Source organism: Taurulus bubalis (assembly GCF_910589615.1).
Source record: "Taurulus bubalis genome assembly, chromosome: 20".
NCBI classification, from domain to species: domain Eukaryota; kingdom Metazoa; phylum Chordata; class Actinopteri; order Perciformes; family Cottidae; genus Taurulus; species Taurulus bubalis.
Window position 1 is genome coordinate 12662380 of NC_136608.1, and position 15066 is coordinate 12677445.

At 39.1% G+C, this 15066-nt stretch overlaps 2 protein-coding genes across 2 annotated transcripts; both read left to right on the top strand.

The window, feature by feature from the left end:
* Positions 1–1558: 1558 nt before the first annotated feature.
* On the top strand, positions 1559–2830 carry LOC306752359 (4-galactosyl-N-acetylglucosaminide 3-alpha-L-fucosyltransferase 9-like; the record flags this gene model as incomplete). The annotated part of the gene is made up of 1 exon (XM_079236110.1): positions 1559–2830. One exon carries the CDS (start codon positions 1559–1561, stop codon positions 2828–2830), a length of 1272 nt encoding a protein of 423 aa, XP_079092236.1.
* A 6523-nt stretch (positions 2831–9353) lies between these two features.
* On the top strand, positions 9354–10586 carry LOC306752360 (4-galactosyl-N-acetylglucosaminide 3-alpha-L-fucosyltransferase 9-like; the record flags this gene model as incomplete). Its single annotated transcript, XM_079236111.1, has 1 exon — positions 9354–10586. One exon carries the CDS (start codon positions 9354–9356, stop codon positions 10584–10586), a length of 1233 nt encoding a protein of 410 aa, XP_079092237.1.
* Between the last annotated feature and the right edge of the window lie 4480 nt (positions 10587–15066).

The following is a 15066-nucleotide window of genomic DNA, read 5'->3' on the forward strand; positions in this document are numbered from 1 at the left end:
GAAATATGATTGATAGTAGCTGTGTTATGAAAGGCTTGCAGACGACTGTTTGGTTCATCAGTAGACAGAGGATCATTTCCTTATACGCCTCACCTGAAGCGCCGCAGAGACTGAACACAGTAAGGGGCGCTTTTATCACTATTTGTAGCTGAAACTGTTCATGAAAAAAAGAGATTCCTTCTATACAGAGTGATCAACTTGAGTTTGAGGATAAAGTAAATAAAATGTTATTTTGTAAAAAAAAATTTAAAAAGTGTATGTCTTGATGTAATATTTCTGTTTCTTTTCAAGTTTTCACTAAAAAGTTAAAAACGTTTAACCTTGAAATGTAATAAATGTCCTCATTAAAAAGAATGTCTTTAATATATATTGAAAAAGGGATAGTTATTGAACTCTAATATACTTTCAGTATATTATTAGCCTAAAATGTAATTCCCTTAATTGACCCTAATCGGGACATGATTGTAGCCAGAAATCCTTATTGTGTCCTTTAAGTTGAAAAACAAAACCTTAAAAAACACCTGCAGTTAAAACATAAAAAACTGAGCTGCAGGCTGCAGGTGTCAGGTTAATGAGTAGACAGAGGATCATTTCCTTACACGCCTCACCTGAAGCTCCGCAGAGACCAAACACAGTAAAGGGCGCTTTAACTATTTGTAGCTGAAACTGTTAATAAAAAAGACCTCTACAAAAGGAGTAATGTGTTGTACCTGTTTCAACTAATCATCATACATGAATCCTGTCGCACGAAAAGCGTTTTCTTTACGTGCGCGCGTTACATACATACAGTCTTTTCAAAATAAATGACTCTGCATATTTCATGTTCAGTGGAAGAAAAATGGAATTGAGGCTATTTTAATAGAGAGTGGAACAAAAAAAGTGCAATGTTCAGATACAAATTGTCTGCATGTCTGAAATAAAAACCTTGGGGTATATATAGAGTATGACACTTGTATGCTTTAGTCTTTGATTGTATGAATTTTTTATTACAATAGTAGCTATGCCTCAATGTCCTCTTATGATGGAATCATTTCATTTTTTAATCAACCTGATAGTTCATATAAGTCCTGTATAGTGTATCATGATGATAAAAACATGAATACATATTGTCCACTCTGCTAAACAAAGTGCAAGATTTGTAATAAGCACTTTAATCAATAATGTAAAGTCCATTAGTTTTTAGTCTGAAGTCTCCTTCCCCTAATATTCACAAACTTCGCTGTGATTTAGTCTTTGTACATAGATTTAGAGTTTTTTGCTGTGTTGTGAGATGCATTGTGTATTTAGGACGAACAAGCTTTAAAATGGAGAAATACAATAAATCATGAACAGTTTTCGAACCTGTTCTTTACTACGTAAATGTGCTGATAATTTAACCTTTTGTTTGATGCCAGAAAATGAAACAGAATTTCAGAGACTACTTTTATGACACAAATCTAGTGGTAATGACAACCTGTGTTTCGCAAATCATTTGCTTCCAGTCAGACGACTCAATGCATTGTCCATTCAAATGTTCTGTCTTCAATCAACCGCTCTCTTCTCTCTCCAAAGGTGAGCCATGTCCTGCGCTGCCTGTCCGTCTCTGCGTCCCTTTGTCTTCAGCAGCGTAGCAGTGCTGTGCTTTATCGGCATTTTCCTCATGTACAGGTCTGACATCCAGTACGGCAATTTTGGAATTTACATAGGACAAGGCAATCCGTTCTGTCCTGCATTTCTGTGTGCAGAGGAAGCACAGACCAAGGACACACACCCCACCAACTCTACAGAGCTCCACAATAACCAGTCTAACCCCACCAACTCTACAGAGCTCCACAATAACCAGTCCAACCAAGAAGATCCAGGCACAATAACCAGTCTAACTCCACCAACTATACAGAGCTCCACAATAACCAGTCCAACCCAGAAGATCCAGGCAGCAGCAGTGGACGCTGAGCCTGACACAATTGTGCTGATCTGGATGTATCCATTTGGCTTTGCATTTCCTCTCAGTTGCACCGTTTTCAATATCTCAAGATGTCAGTTAACAGATGACAAGACCCTTTACAATAAAGCCCACGGGGTTTTGTTCCACCACAGGGACATAAATAGACAGTTGGTAGCAAATATCCCAAAAATGCCACGTCTCCCTTTTCAGAAATGGGTGTGGTTTAATATGGAGTCACCTGCAAACTCACATCCAATCTCTGAACTTAATCAAGCATACAACTTGACATGCAACTATCGCCTTGATTCAGATATTCCAGTGCCTTATGGATATATGGAACCATTGACATCTGAAGATGAGAGTTTTAAATTGCCAGCAAAGGACAAGTTGGTGTGTTGGATTGTGAGCAACTGGAACGCAAGATTCAGGAGAGTTGAGTTCTACAATGAACTGAAGAAACACGTTGAGATCCATACTTATGGAAGTGCCTTTGGCAAACAAGTAAATAACGAAGACTATTCAAAAATTATTTCGACTTGTAAATTCTACCTCTCTTTTGAAAACTCCATCTACACAGACTATATAACAGAGAAGTTGTTCCGTCCTATGAGATTGGGAACTGTCCCCATAGCTCTGGGCCCTTCAAGACAAATGTATGAGGAACATGTCCCACGTGATTCTTTCATTCATTTCCAGGATTTTTCAACTGCAAAGGAGTTGGCAGAGCGGCTACTTTACCTTGATCAAAAAAATACTGAGTACATGCGATTCTTTAACTGGACAAGCAAGTTTAAAGTAAAAGATTCTGATTTTGGAAGAGAACATGCGTGCCAAACTTGCAAATACTTACAAAACCACAAGGAGTACCAAGCTGTTAAGGATCTGAACAGTTGGTTTTGGGGTTGAGATGTTGTGATCGCTCACATCCAAATGACATATTGTGTCTTTAAATTACTTCTTTGCTGAAGGTGTCAAAATGCACTTACCGTAACTGATTATATTTTTATCGAAAGCATAGAAATGTATCTTTCACGTATATTCTTATAGTTATGAGTTAGACAATATTATATTTCTTAACGGTACTAGAAGATCTTTGAGCGTTGTGATCTGAAGTATTCTCACAGAAGCTCTTTTTGACATTTTGTATTTATATCATTGGAAGTGATTTTTACATACTTGGCTGCTGCCATCCCAATACAATGAGGTTATATGCTGCATAGAACCAATGCCCATGTATCAGCATCTCAGAGATGTATCTCTGCCATGATATATCATTATGTGTGGAAAAAATACTCCTGTATTTATCTGTTTTTATTATGTGGTTATATATTTGTGTGTTTTTTTTTCATCATCTGTGTCTTGCCCTTTGTTGTTATTGCTAATGTGGAAAAACAAAGGTCTAATGAACCTAACATTTAACTGTACCTTATGCAAATGTGTTTATGCATTTAGTTTTTCATCAAAAAGTGGTTGTATTAAGAATGAGCAACGCAACACAATTGTATTTCTTAAGTCAAATTAAAAAATCAATTTCAGAGATTCCAACTGAATGGAAATTTGACTTTAGTGGCAGTTGTTCATGTGATGTTATATTTTAATATATTAATACATTAACTTAATTTGAACTAAAACTTCAGGTTTGTTTTAATTTCAGAAATATACAGTTCATTTTAAAACCTGTTTATCATTGGTTTGTTCCCTAGCATCAAGGCTTACCTCGTAATTAAATATGTATTCTATTCTTGTTAGGACCAATGAATGTCAGTTATTTAAATCCATACAGAGGAAGTTGTCAAATATATGAACAGTGATGACCCATGCGGGCCTGGGTTGAGTCTTTGTATTTCAGGTTGTTGTTTGTCAGTTGAAGAGCTACACCTGAGCCTGGGGTTGTGGTGGAAAGGCTTTTTTTTCAAACACGACCCTGTAAAAGCTGTTGTTCTGTTGCATGCAGGCTATAATGAACAGCTTCTTTTCACTCATGCAATATCAATGAAACTGTTCAATGCCAATATTTTTCTATGTGCAATAATGTAGATGTAATGGTTCGATTATATTTAGCTTTTTAATAGTTTAATAATGTATTATGTGTGTTGATTGCTTTGTTTTTACTGATGCTTCTTGTTTTTGAGAATGAGACTTTGTTTATTGACATTTTTCTATTTTTGTAACTTATTTGTTACATGTTCGAAGTAAATCAATACATATCAAATTTAACGGAAGGGTTGTCACTGTCTATTCATATTGATCAATACCATTTGTTTATGACTGTATGATTGAAATCCAGTAAGAATATGTGGTAGATGCTGTGGTAGATGCACCATTCCCTTTCAAGTGGAGAAATGCGCTAGGTCAAAATACAGGGAACTATAGGGACTTTCAGAGCCGCATGAAGAGGCTGGAGCTCCTCCTCCCCAAGCTGATTTCCAGGAAGGCTGCCGGCCACCATCAGACTGAAACCTATAGCCCTGCCAAAGTTCACTGGGAATAAACGTGACTTCCACAGGTGGAAAAAGGACTGGGAGGCGCTGCAGAAGCAAGGTGAGCCAACCGGTTCAAGAGAAGTGAGAAAGTTTCAACTACTGGACAGTCTTGATGATAAAATCGCAAGAGACCTTCGCCTGACCAGCTATAATACTGCAGGTGGCATTTTTTTCGTGTCCTAGAGAACCGCTATGGCAATACAATTGCTATTGCTATTGACATAGTGGAGGAGTTGCAGAGAATGCCAGCTGCCAGAAGTCATCAGCCACGAAAAATAGTGTAATTAATCCAAGCTGTGGAGAAGGCACTGAGACACAGGCGCAATCAAAAATCCTCTGGTGACGAAATCAATAGAAAGTAAACTTCCAGAAGTTCTGAAGAAGGAATGGCTTGTCTATGTCGCTGACAGGAGAAACACAGTGGCAGCAGAGAAACCAGGAGGAAACATACAAAAGATTAAGAGGAGGTCTTCAACAAGCTTTCCCCAGAATTGGCAAAGCAATGTCGGGATGTGTTCTCCAACACTGCGTCAAGAGCCTTCAGTACTACAAAAGATCCACCGAGCCTTCTTGTGGAAAGTGGACTGCAACAGCTACCAGTGCTTATGATGCTTCTCGAGGTCACAGCAAATGTTGGACAAAAGATCGGGACATTAATTGATTTGGCTTCGGACACAAATTATATAACCCACAAGACTGCAAGTGAACTGAACCTCAGGAGTGAAGAAATTACACTTGTCGTCCATGGAGTTGGAGGGATGAAGGTTAGTGTGGAGACAAAGCGTTACCTTCTAATGCCGTGTTCACACCAAAACAGTTGCAAATTTTCGCAACGCCACTTTTCGCCCTATGTGGTTAATCCGTTTTTTCGCAACCATCGCTGGGGAGAGGGGGCGGGGCTTATCTCTGTGTCTTGAAAACATTTTCTATTTCCTTCATCCACCAACAACCACTAGTTCTGCTTTATACTTGTTGAGGAAGTCCCACATCTGCTTTATACTTGTTGAGGAAGTCCCACATACGTCGGAACAGCAACCGCCCCGTGTCTGGGTTCATAACATTATCCGTAGTCACACACAGCTCCGACTCCTCCAGGACGAGTGTCTGAATGAAGCCGCTTCCAGCGCTCCTTCAACGGGCCAGCAGTTTGATTCAGTAACGGCGGTGATGCCGGGCGGAGCTTCTATCTCCGTGTTTGTGAAAGCATTTACCATTTCCGCCATTCAGCATTGAAATAACCACTAGTTCTGCTTTATACTTGTTGAGGAAGTTTCATACACGTCGGAACATCAACCGCCCCGTGTCTGGGTTCATAATATTATCCGTAGTCACACACAGCTCCGACTCCTCCAGGACGAGTGTCTGAATGAAGCCGCTTCCAGCGCTCCTTTAGCGGACCAGCAGTTTGATTCAGTAACGGCGGTGATGCCGGGCGGAGCTTCTCAACGCTGATTGGCTTTCCGCGTCGGGCGAATTATTCGCTGGAGTTGAAATATTTCAACGCCGGCGGAAAAGCGGAAAAGCGGATTTGCGAATATTCGCAACGCCGTTTCGCCTCTATCGCGACGCCCGGCGAAAAATCCGCTTTTTCGCAACCTAACGCGTCTGTGCATTGACTTAACATGTAATCTGGACGCGCGAATATTTCACAACTGTTTTGGTGTGAACACGGCATAAGGATCCGAGTGAAGACTCACAAGGGCACTCTCAAACCCCATCAATTGCTTTTTTATGGACTAGACAGCATAGCAAATGTCCACAAAAATGTGACACCAGAGCAGCTGCACAGGTTTTTCCCAAGCATTCCACTTGATGAACTTGTGAGACCCAAAGAGGTACTTTTGCTCATAAGCCACAGAGAAGGACAATTAGCTCCACAAAGAGTCAAAGCTGTTGGAGACCTCCTACTGTGGGACGGACCTCTTGGCGGAACGCATCCTGACCTCCTGACCTCTTTGAGGAGCTCACTGTATCAGCCCACATGTCCAAGACTCATTTTGCGAGGTCAATGAGAGCAGCAGCGGTAAAGTACGAGGAACTCACTAGCAGGATCCCTGAGACCCTTCTATGAGATCTAAACTAGGATTACAAAGTTTGCCTTTAAAGTTGGCGATCTCCACAGTGGCTCCATGGGAAGATCGAGTGGGAGGTGTCAAGTGTGTTTAGATTTTCTATCAGAAAGATATAAATAGAAAGTAAAACATGTAAATAGGAAAAAAAGATGATTGGAGAATGATTAGAGATAATTGTAAAATAAACAAAGCAATTGGGAAACGGGGCGGAGCTTATAGAACGGAAATAACCACGGGGCGCACTTAAGTGGGTGATAAACAAACGCCGCGAGAAAATAGTAGAGGACGCAGCAGACGATCTGCGGAAACAGCAACGGGGCATCTACAAATCGTAGAGGAGTCGGAGAGGCAGCCGGTAAGAGAGGCAAACTCTAAACGCTGACTGACTGGTTATGACTTTCACTTCCACCGCCAGTGCGGGAGCGTCAGCGACGGCATGGGGCTCCGCAACGCGCTCACGTATACAGGGGTGAATTGTTTGTAGACAAATATCGTTTGGTTTAAAGGATTGAGTTTGTCTAAGGTTGATTGTCCGGTGTCTTGTTATATTGTTTGCGATTTATAATTCAGGGGTCGGCAACCCGCGGCTCTTTAGCCCGTCTGTTGCGGCTCCCTGAGGCTTTGACAACAAAAAAAAAGAAGAAAAAGACGTTTTTATTTTATTCTCTTTTTTTGCCCAGTGGAAAAACTTTCAAAAGGAACTCCTCTTATCTTGGAGTTTTAGGTCATATTGGGTCACTGAAAATAAAAATAAATGTTTAAATATTTCTTTAACTAAAATGTGCATCACATCGCTGCCTCTTCGCTTGCAGGTGGCTACTCATGATTCAGAGCCCCGCCCTCGCTAAACTATCAACGGATAAATCAATAAAAAGAAAAGTCAAGAAGAGCGTTTAATTCTGCGTGGACGTATTAATTTGCTTTCACCGCCAACGACGCTGGATGACCTGTATGCTCGATATGTGGCGAGAAATTAGCAAACAACAAAACATGTAATGTTTCAGTTTGCTGCAACTGCTGCAGCAAACTGAGCAAAGTAAATATACTTTCAGGAAGTGGATCCAACTCTACTACTGCTGCTGGTTCTGTGTCAGCTAATGAGACACTGAGGCGTCCGTTAGTATAAACGGATCCGTCCTCCTCCGTTTGCGGTGCTCTAAAAGTCCAGCGTAGTGAATACGCTCAGTGTAAACTAAGCAAAAGATATGCGTTTAAAATGTAAAACTCGCGTGAAGAGGACAGGTATCGAACCTACTACCTTGTGGTTACAGGACAAACACTTGAGCCACAAATATAGACAGTATTCAAGATCTGCATAGTTGTGCTTTTAATGAATCTCAATGTAGCCGACACATGATTATTTTTTGTTTGATAGTTATAAACAGGTAAAATAGCAATCCAATGTCAAAAATTGTCTTTATTCTTGTTCTATAATTTCATAAATACAACAAACTATAGTTTTTTGTATATATAATATAACTATAAATGAAACTCAAATAGCTTTTGCGGCTCCAGACAATTGTTTTTGGGTGGAAAAAAGGGCAAAATGGCTCTTTGGATTGGAAAGGTTGCTGACCCCTGGTCTAACAAGACAAGTACAGAGACAAGTCCCCTATCTGATGCAACTAGAACAGGGGTCGGCAACCCCTCACGCGTCTTTCCCTGCAGGTGGCTACTCATGATATGCAGAGCCCCACCCTCAGTAAACTGTCAACGGATAATAAAAGAAAAGTCACAGCTAAAAATAGAGTTTAATTCTGCGCGGACGTATTCATTTGCTTTCACTGCCAACGATGCTGGCTGACCTGTCTGCTTAATATGTGGCAAGAAATTAGTAACCAACAAAATGTTTGATGTTGAAAGACTCTAGAACAAGGACACAGCATTTTCTGAAATGTATCAAAAGATATGCCTTTTAAATGGAAACGCAGTAGTGTGGACATTGCCTATTTATTTCAGAGTTATTTTATTTAAATAATAAGTTATCACATGAAAACCATACTTAGCATTCTAGGTGCAGTGGGCTGCGGTGAAGAGCCCGGGGAGCAAGTACGGGTTCAGTTTCTTGCTAAAGGACATTTCAACATGCACACTGTGAGGAGGACAGGTATGAACCTGCTACCTTGTGGTTACAGGACGACCACTCTATCCCATGAGCCATACATATGAGGAGGGATCAAGGCCGGCATAGATGTGTGTTTAATTGACCTCAATGTAACTGACACGTGACTGTATTTCTTGATAGTTATAACAGGTAAAATAGCAATACAATGTCAACAATTGTCTTTATTCTTGTTCTATAATTTCATAAATACAACAAACAATAGTTTTTGTATATATATTATGACTATATATAAAACTTTATAAGCTATGATATCAAATAGCATTTGTGGCTCCAGACGATTTTTATTTGGTGGAAGATAGGGCAAAATGGCTCTTTGGATAGGAAAGGTTTCTGACCCCTGAACTAGAAGGTCATAAGTAATTGTCACTAGTGCATCTTTGAATGTGTGATTGTTTTTATTACAATAGTATATATGCGTCAATGGCCTCTTATGATGGAATCATTTTATTGTTTAATCAACCTGATAGTTACAAGTCCTGAATAGTCCTGTGTGTGTGTGTGTGTGTGTGTGTGTGTGTGTGTGTGTGTGTGTGTGTGTGTGTGTGTGTGTGTGTGTGTGTGTGTGTGTGTGTGTGTGTGTGTGTGTGTGAAGAATTTCAGAGACTACTTTTACAAGTTTTGAAAAATCTAGCGGTAATGACAACCTGTGTTTCGCAAATCATTTGCTTTCAGTCAGACGACTCAATGCATTGTCCATTCAAATGTTCTGTCTTCAATCAACCGCTCTCTTCTCTCTCCAAAGGTGAGCCATGTCCTGCGCTGCCTGCCCGTCTCTGCGTGCCTTTGTCTTCAGCAGCATAGCAGTGCTGTGCTTTATCGGCATTTTCCTCATGTACAGGTCTGATGTCCAGTACCGCAATTTTGGAATTTACATAGGACAAGGCAATACGTTCTGTCCTGCATTTCTTTGTGCAGAGGAAGCACAGACCAAGGACACACACCCCACCAACTCTACAGAGCTCCACAATAACCAGTCTAACCCCACCAACTCTACAGAGCTCCACAATAAACAGTCCAGCCAAGAAGATCCAGGCACAATAACCAGTCTAACCCAGAAGATCCAGGCAGCAGCAGTGGACGCTGAGCCTGACACAATTGTGCTGATCTGGATGTATCCATCTGGCTTTAAATTTCCTCTCAGTTGCGGCGTTTTCAATATCTCGAGATGTCAGTTAACAGATGACAAGACCCTTTACAATAAAGCCCACGGGGTTTTGTTCCACCACAGGGACATAAATGGACAGTTGGTAGCAAATATCCCAAAAATGCCACATCTCCCTTTTCAGAAATGGGTGTGGTTTAATATGGAGTCACCTGCAAACTCACATCCAATCTCTGAACTTAATCAAGCATACAACTTGACATGCAACTATCGCCTTGATTCAGATATTCCAGTGCCTTATGGATATATGGAACCTTTGACATCTGAAGATGAGAGTTTTAAATTGCCAGCAAAGGACAAGTTGGTGTGTTGGATTGTGAGCAACTGGAACGCAAGATTCAGGAGAGTTGAGTTCTACAATGAACTGAAGAAACACGTTGAGATCCATTCTTATGGAAGTGCCTTTGGCAAACAAGTAAATAACGAAGACTATTCAAAAATAATTTCGACTTGTAAATTCTACCTCTCTTTTGAAAACTCCATCTACACAGACTATATAACAGAGAAGTTTTTCCGTCCTATGAAATTGGGAACTGTCCCCATAGCTCTGGGCCCTTCAAGACAAATGTATGAGGAACATGTCCCACGTGATTCTTTCATTCATTTCCAGGATTTTTCTACTCCAAAGAAGTTGGCAGAGCGGCTACTTTACTTTGATCAAAATCATACTGAGTACATGCGATTCTTTAACTGGACAAGCAAGTTTAAAGTAAAATATTCTTATTTTGGAAGAGAACATGCGTGCCAAACTTGTAAATACTTACAAAACCACAAGGAGTACCAAGCTGTTAAGGATCTGAACAGTTGGTTTTGGGGTTGAGATGTTGTGATCGCTCACATCCAAATGACATATTGTGTCTTTAAATTACTTCTTTGCTGAAGTTGACAAAATGCACTTAACTGATTATATTTTTATCGAAAGCATAGAAATGTATCTTTCACGTATATTGCTATAGCTATGAGTTAGACAATATTACATTTCTTAAATTGCTGAAATACATTAAAGCCTTGTGGGAAGAGTTCTATCCAAACAGAAAAACTTACCGTTAAACTTACCGACCGTTAAGTTTATGTAATTACATAAACTCTGTTACATTGCCGTCATTTTCAGCGGCGGCCGTAACGTTTACAAAGTCGGATTTCAATAAACGATACCTCTTTGTAACCCTACGAGCTTGAAGGAGTCTAGAAATGCCAGAAGATATCCATTCATCTCTGTATATTAGTCCCTGAAAAATCTGTGTGCACCCAAACTGTTTCTTTTTCCTACTTCCTTGTTCCGTTTTCGTCTCTGCCTGATTCTGTGAAGGTGGGAGGTTTCTTAGACTGCGCCACACGCCTGTGTCAGAGCTTTATGCAATTTGAATAGCCAGCATGCCCCAAACATATGGTGAAAAGATATAAAGTTTATAGCTTTTACATTTTTGAACCGAATACCAATAGAACAAATACCCATGTATCAGCATCTCAGAGATGTATCTCTGCCATGATATATCATTATGTGTGGAAACAATACTCCTGTATTTATGTGTTTTTACTATGTGGTTATATATTTGTGTGTTTTTTTTTCATCATCTGTGTCTTGCCCTTTGTTGTTATTGCTAATGTGGAAAAACAAATAGAGGTCTAATGAACCTAACATTTAACTGCACCTTATGCAAATGTATTTATTAAATTTCAGGGATTCCAACTAAATGGACATTTGACTTTAGTGCCAGTTGTCCATGTGATGTTATATATTAATATAATGAATACATTAACTTAATTTGAACTAAAACTTCAGGTTTGTTTTAATTTCAGAAATATACAGTTAATTCTAAAAGCTCTTTATCATTGGTATATTAATATCAGGTCCTTTTTCTCAGTTTCTGAAGCAGCAAAGTGTAGGTTTGTTCCCTAGCATCAAAGCGTCCCTCGTAATTAAATATGTATTCTATTCTTGTTAGGACCAATGAATGTCTGTTATTTAAGTCCATACAGAGGAAGTTGTCAAATATATGAACAGTGTTGACCCATGTGGGCCTGGGTTGAGTCTTTGTATTTCAGGTTGTTGTTTGTCAGTTGAAGAGCTACACCTGAGCCTGGGGTTGTGGTGGAAACGCCTTTTTTTCCAAACACGACCCTGTAAAAGCTGTTGTTCTGTTGCATGCAGGCTATAATAAAGAGCTTCTTTTCACTCGTGCAATATCAATGAAACTGTTCAATGCCGATATTTTTCTATGTGCAATAATGTAGATGTAATGGTTCGATTATATTTAGCTTTTTATTAGTTTAATCATTTATGATGTGCGTTGATTGCTTTGTTTTTACTGATGCTTCCTGTTGTTGAGAATGAGACTTTGTTTATTGACATTTTTCTATTTTTTTAACTTATTTGTTACATGTAAATCAATACATATACAATTTAACGGAAGGGTTGTCACTGTCTATTCATATTGATCAATACCATTAGTTTATGCTTGTCTAATTGTTAAGATAAGCATCTTGCTTGTTTTCATGGGTGCGTCACTTTAAATGTTGGAGTGGTAAGGCGGCATTATCTTCTTTTATTTGGTAAAGGAAGGTCCAGTGTTTCCTACGCTAAAGGAGCTAAGAAAGGAAGCATTGAAGCACCTTTCTTAACATTTAGATCATTTGAACGGCTCATATCATTGTGGCCACTTAGATACTGCCGGGTCTTTTCACTCAGTTAGGAAACTTCCAAAGCAAAAGGGACTTTTCGACTGCTGCCCGTGTGAGTCCAGCGATAAGATAAGATATTCCTTTATTTGTCCCATAGTGGGGAAATTGCAGGATTACAGCAACAGCATAACAAGAGACACATAGTGAAATAAAAAATCAATATAAAAAAAAACAGTAAAGAAGAATACAATAGCCTCACCACCTGAACATTGATGCTCTCTTCCCTGGCTTACACTGCTGCTGTTTAGTGTTGTTTGCTCAACACATTTCAACACATCATGCTGACATTACTGATTACTGACTCTCCGTGGTGGTTTGGTTTAGTTCATGATATTCTTTAAACAAATGTGATCATTTATTACTTTTCACTCATCTGGTCTCCCATAATATTGCAGCCTCTGAGCTGGGCTGTAACACAAGCTATAGTTACATAATTTAGACCTGGAATTAAACACATATACTAGTGAAAATCTCCCTGGCCAAAACAGTGCTCTGAGGAACATTTTTGCCATGGCAGCTGGCAGCAAATTCCTTCTTTTTTTTTGTGGAAGAATTGTGCAATTTAGGCAAAGATACGCATGATTCTCATGGAGAGTGATCTATAGCAAAACACCTTGGGCATAGATAATGTTCAAACATTCATGCTTTAGTCTTTGAATGTACAATTGGGTGAGATTGTTGCTCCGATGTTTTATTACAATAGTAGTAGCTATGCCTCACTGACCTTGTATGATGGAATATTTGCTTTATTGTTATGTCTTACTGTCTCCCACAAGTTGTTGTATCTTGTTCTGACCAAAAGAATCCAAATTCACATAGACGTTGCTGTGCCAGGAGTTGGACTTCAAGTAACCACGTGGGAAAAAGACGCTCCTCCCAAAGACAAACACACACAAATACATCTGCCAAGAAAAAGAGCAGAGGCGTGTTTTGGAAAAATAAACACTTGACATGGCTTTGATAATCATTGTGGATTTATCTTTTGTCTTGCACTTAGTAGCCTACCATGATTGCAAAACAACCTTGTAATATTTGATAAAGCATTCCCTTCTGATTGATTGCCTCTACAGCAGGGGTCTCAAACTCAATTTGGCTTGGGGCCACCGCTGGTATTGTGATCTCATTGGAGGGCCACACAGAAAGCGCAATATTTTTTTTTACATTCATAACATTTTTTCATAAAAAAGGCAACCAGCAGTTTCTATACATTTTTATAATAGTTTTTAACAGTGCAAATATATTTTATATTTTAAATAACTTATTGAAACTGCACCGAACCAACAAATGCATTACATTTGTACTTTATTTCTTGCCAGACATCTTGCAGCGCTTTTGCTCACACAGCTGAGCCACAGCGGAAACTCTGATCCAGGTCACAGTAGAAACCCTGAGTACAGCTTCATGATAGGCATCACTAAGCCTGGACCTGTACTTGCATTTATTAAAGTTCATAGTCGAGAAAGGTTTCTCACACAGATGTGTGCTTCCAAAAAGGTACATTACCCGACTGATCACTTTTTTCTGCTCGGGGCAGGATGGAGGCAATTCTCTCAGAAATGGTCCAGTCATGTCTGGTTTTCCTTGTGCCTCTGAATTTAGCTTTTAGATCACTGTTGCAAGTCAATAAGTTCCATTTGCAACATACTCAGGACTGAGAAATGACTTCATACTACAGATAAAGCTTCATGGGGTGTGTGCACATGAAACATTTTATGTTACAACAGTTTTTGTTTTTAAACAAAATATTTACTATATATATTTGAGTCAAAATATATTCTATAGAAAAACAAACTATTTACCAGAACATGTACTATGTACACTGCAAGTTTCTTTTTCTCAGGTGGTAGTGTGTAAAAACCAGTGTATCTTTGCAGCGTAGATGGGTAGTTTCACACAAAGTCGACGTGGGTCCAGAACCCAGGAAAAAAAAAAAAAAATCAGCAGGGGATCGTTGAGTTGTAGTTCGGGTGAACTAGGCAACCACTTCTCGTTTTGTCGAGTTTTAGTTTATTAATGACATTTCTCAAAAACACAGACACATGAATATTGTTTTTAACATTGTTTATTGCCTTCTTTCAATATGCAATCAATTAGTGTTGCTGTGTGCCAATATTCTTCAGTTGTGTCAAGATTTGAGCCATACAGGTCACTAGTCTGTCTGTTGAATGCAGTAAAACAAAAACTAAGTCCACTAAGTTTGTGATGTCTTTTAAATGCAACGTATTTGATGAGCAAATAGAATAGACAATGTCTGTGCTGTGATTGGCTGCAGGCTGCAAGTGTCAAGTTAATGTAAGTAGACAGAGGATCATTTCCTTACAGTCCTCACCTGAAGCTCCGCAGAGACCAAACACAGTAAGTGGCGCTTTAAACACTATTTGTAGCTGAAACTGTTTCTTTAAAGATTTCTTTACAGAGTGATTAACTTTAGTTTGAGAAAAAAGTGAATAAAATGTAATTTTGTTACAAGTAAAAAGTCCGAAATTTTCATTAAATGCATAATATGATATTTATGTTTCTTTTCAAGTTTTCACTAAAAAGTTAAAACTGTTTAACCTTGAAATATAATACATGTACTCATTAAAAAGAATGGCTTTAACATATATTGAAAAGGGATA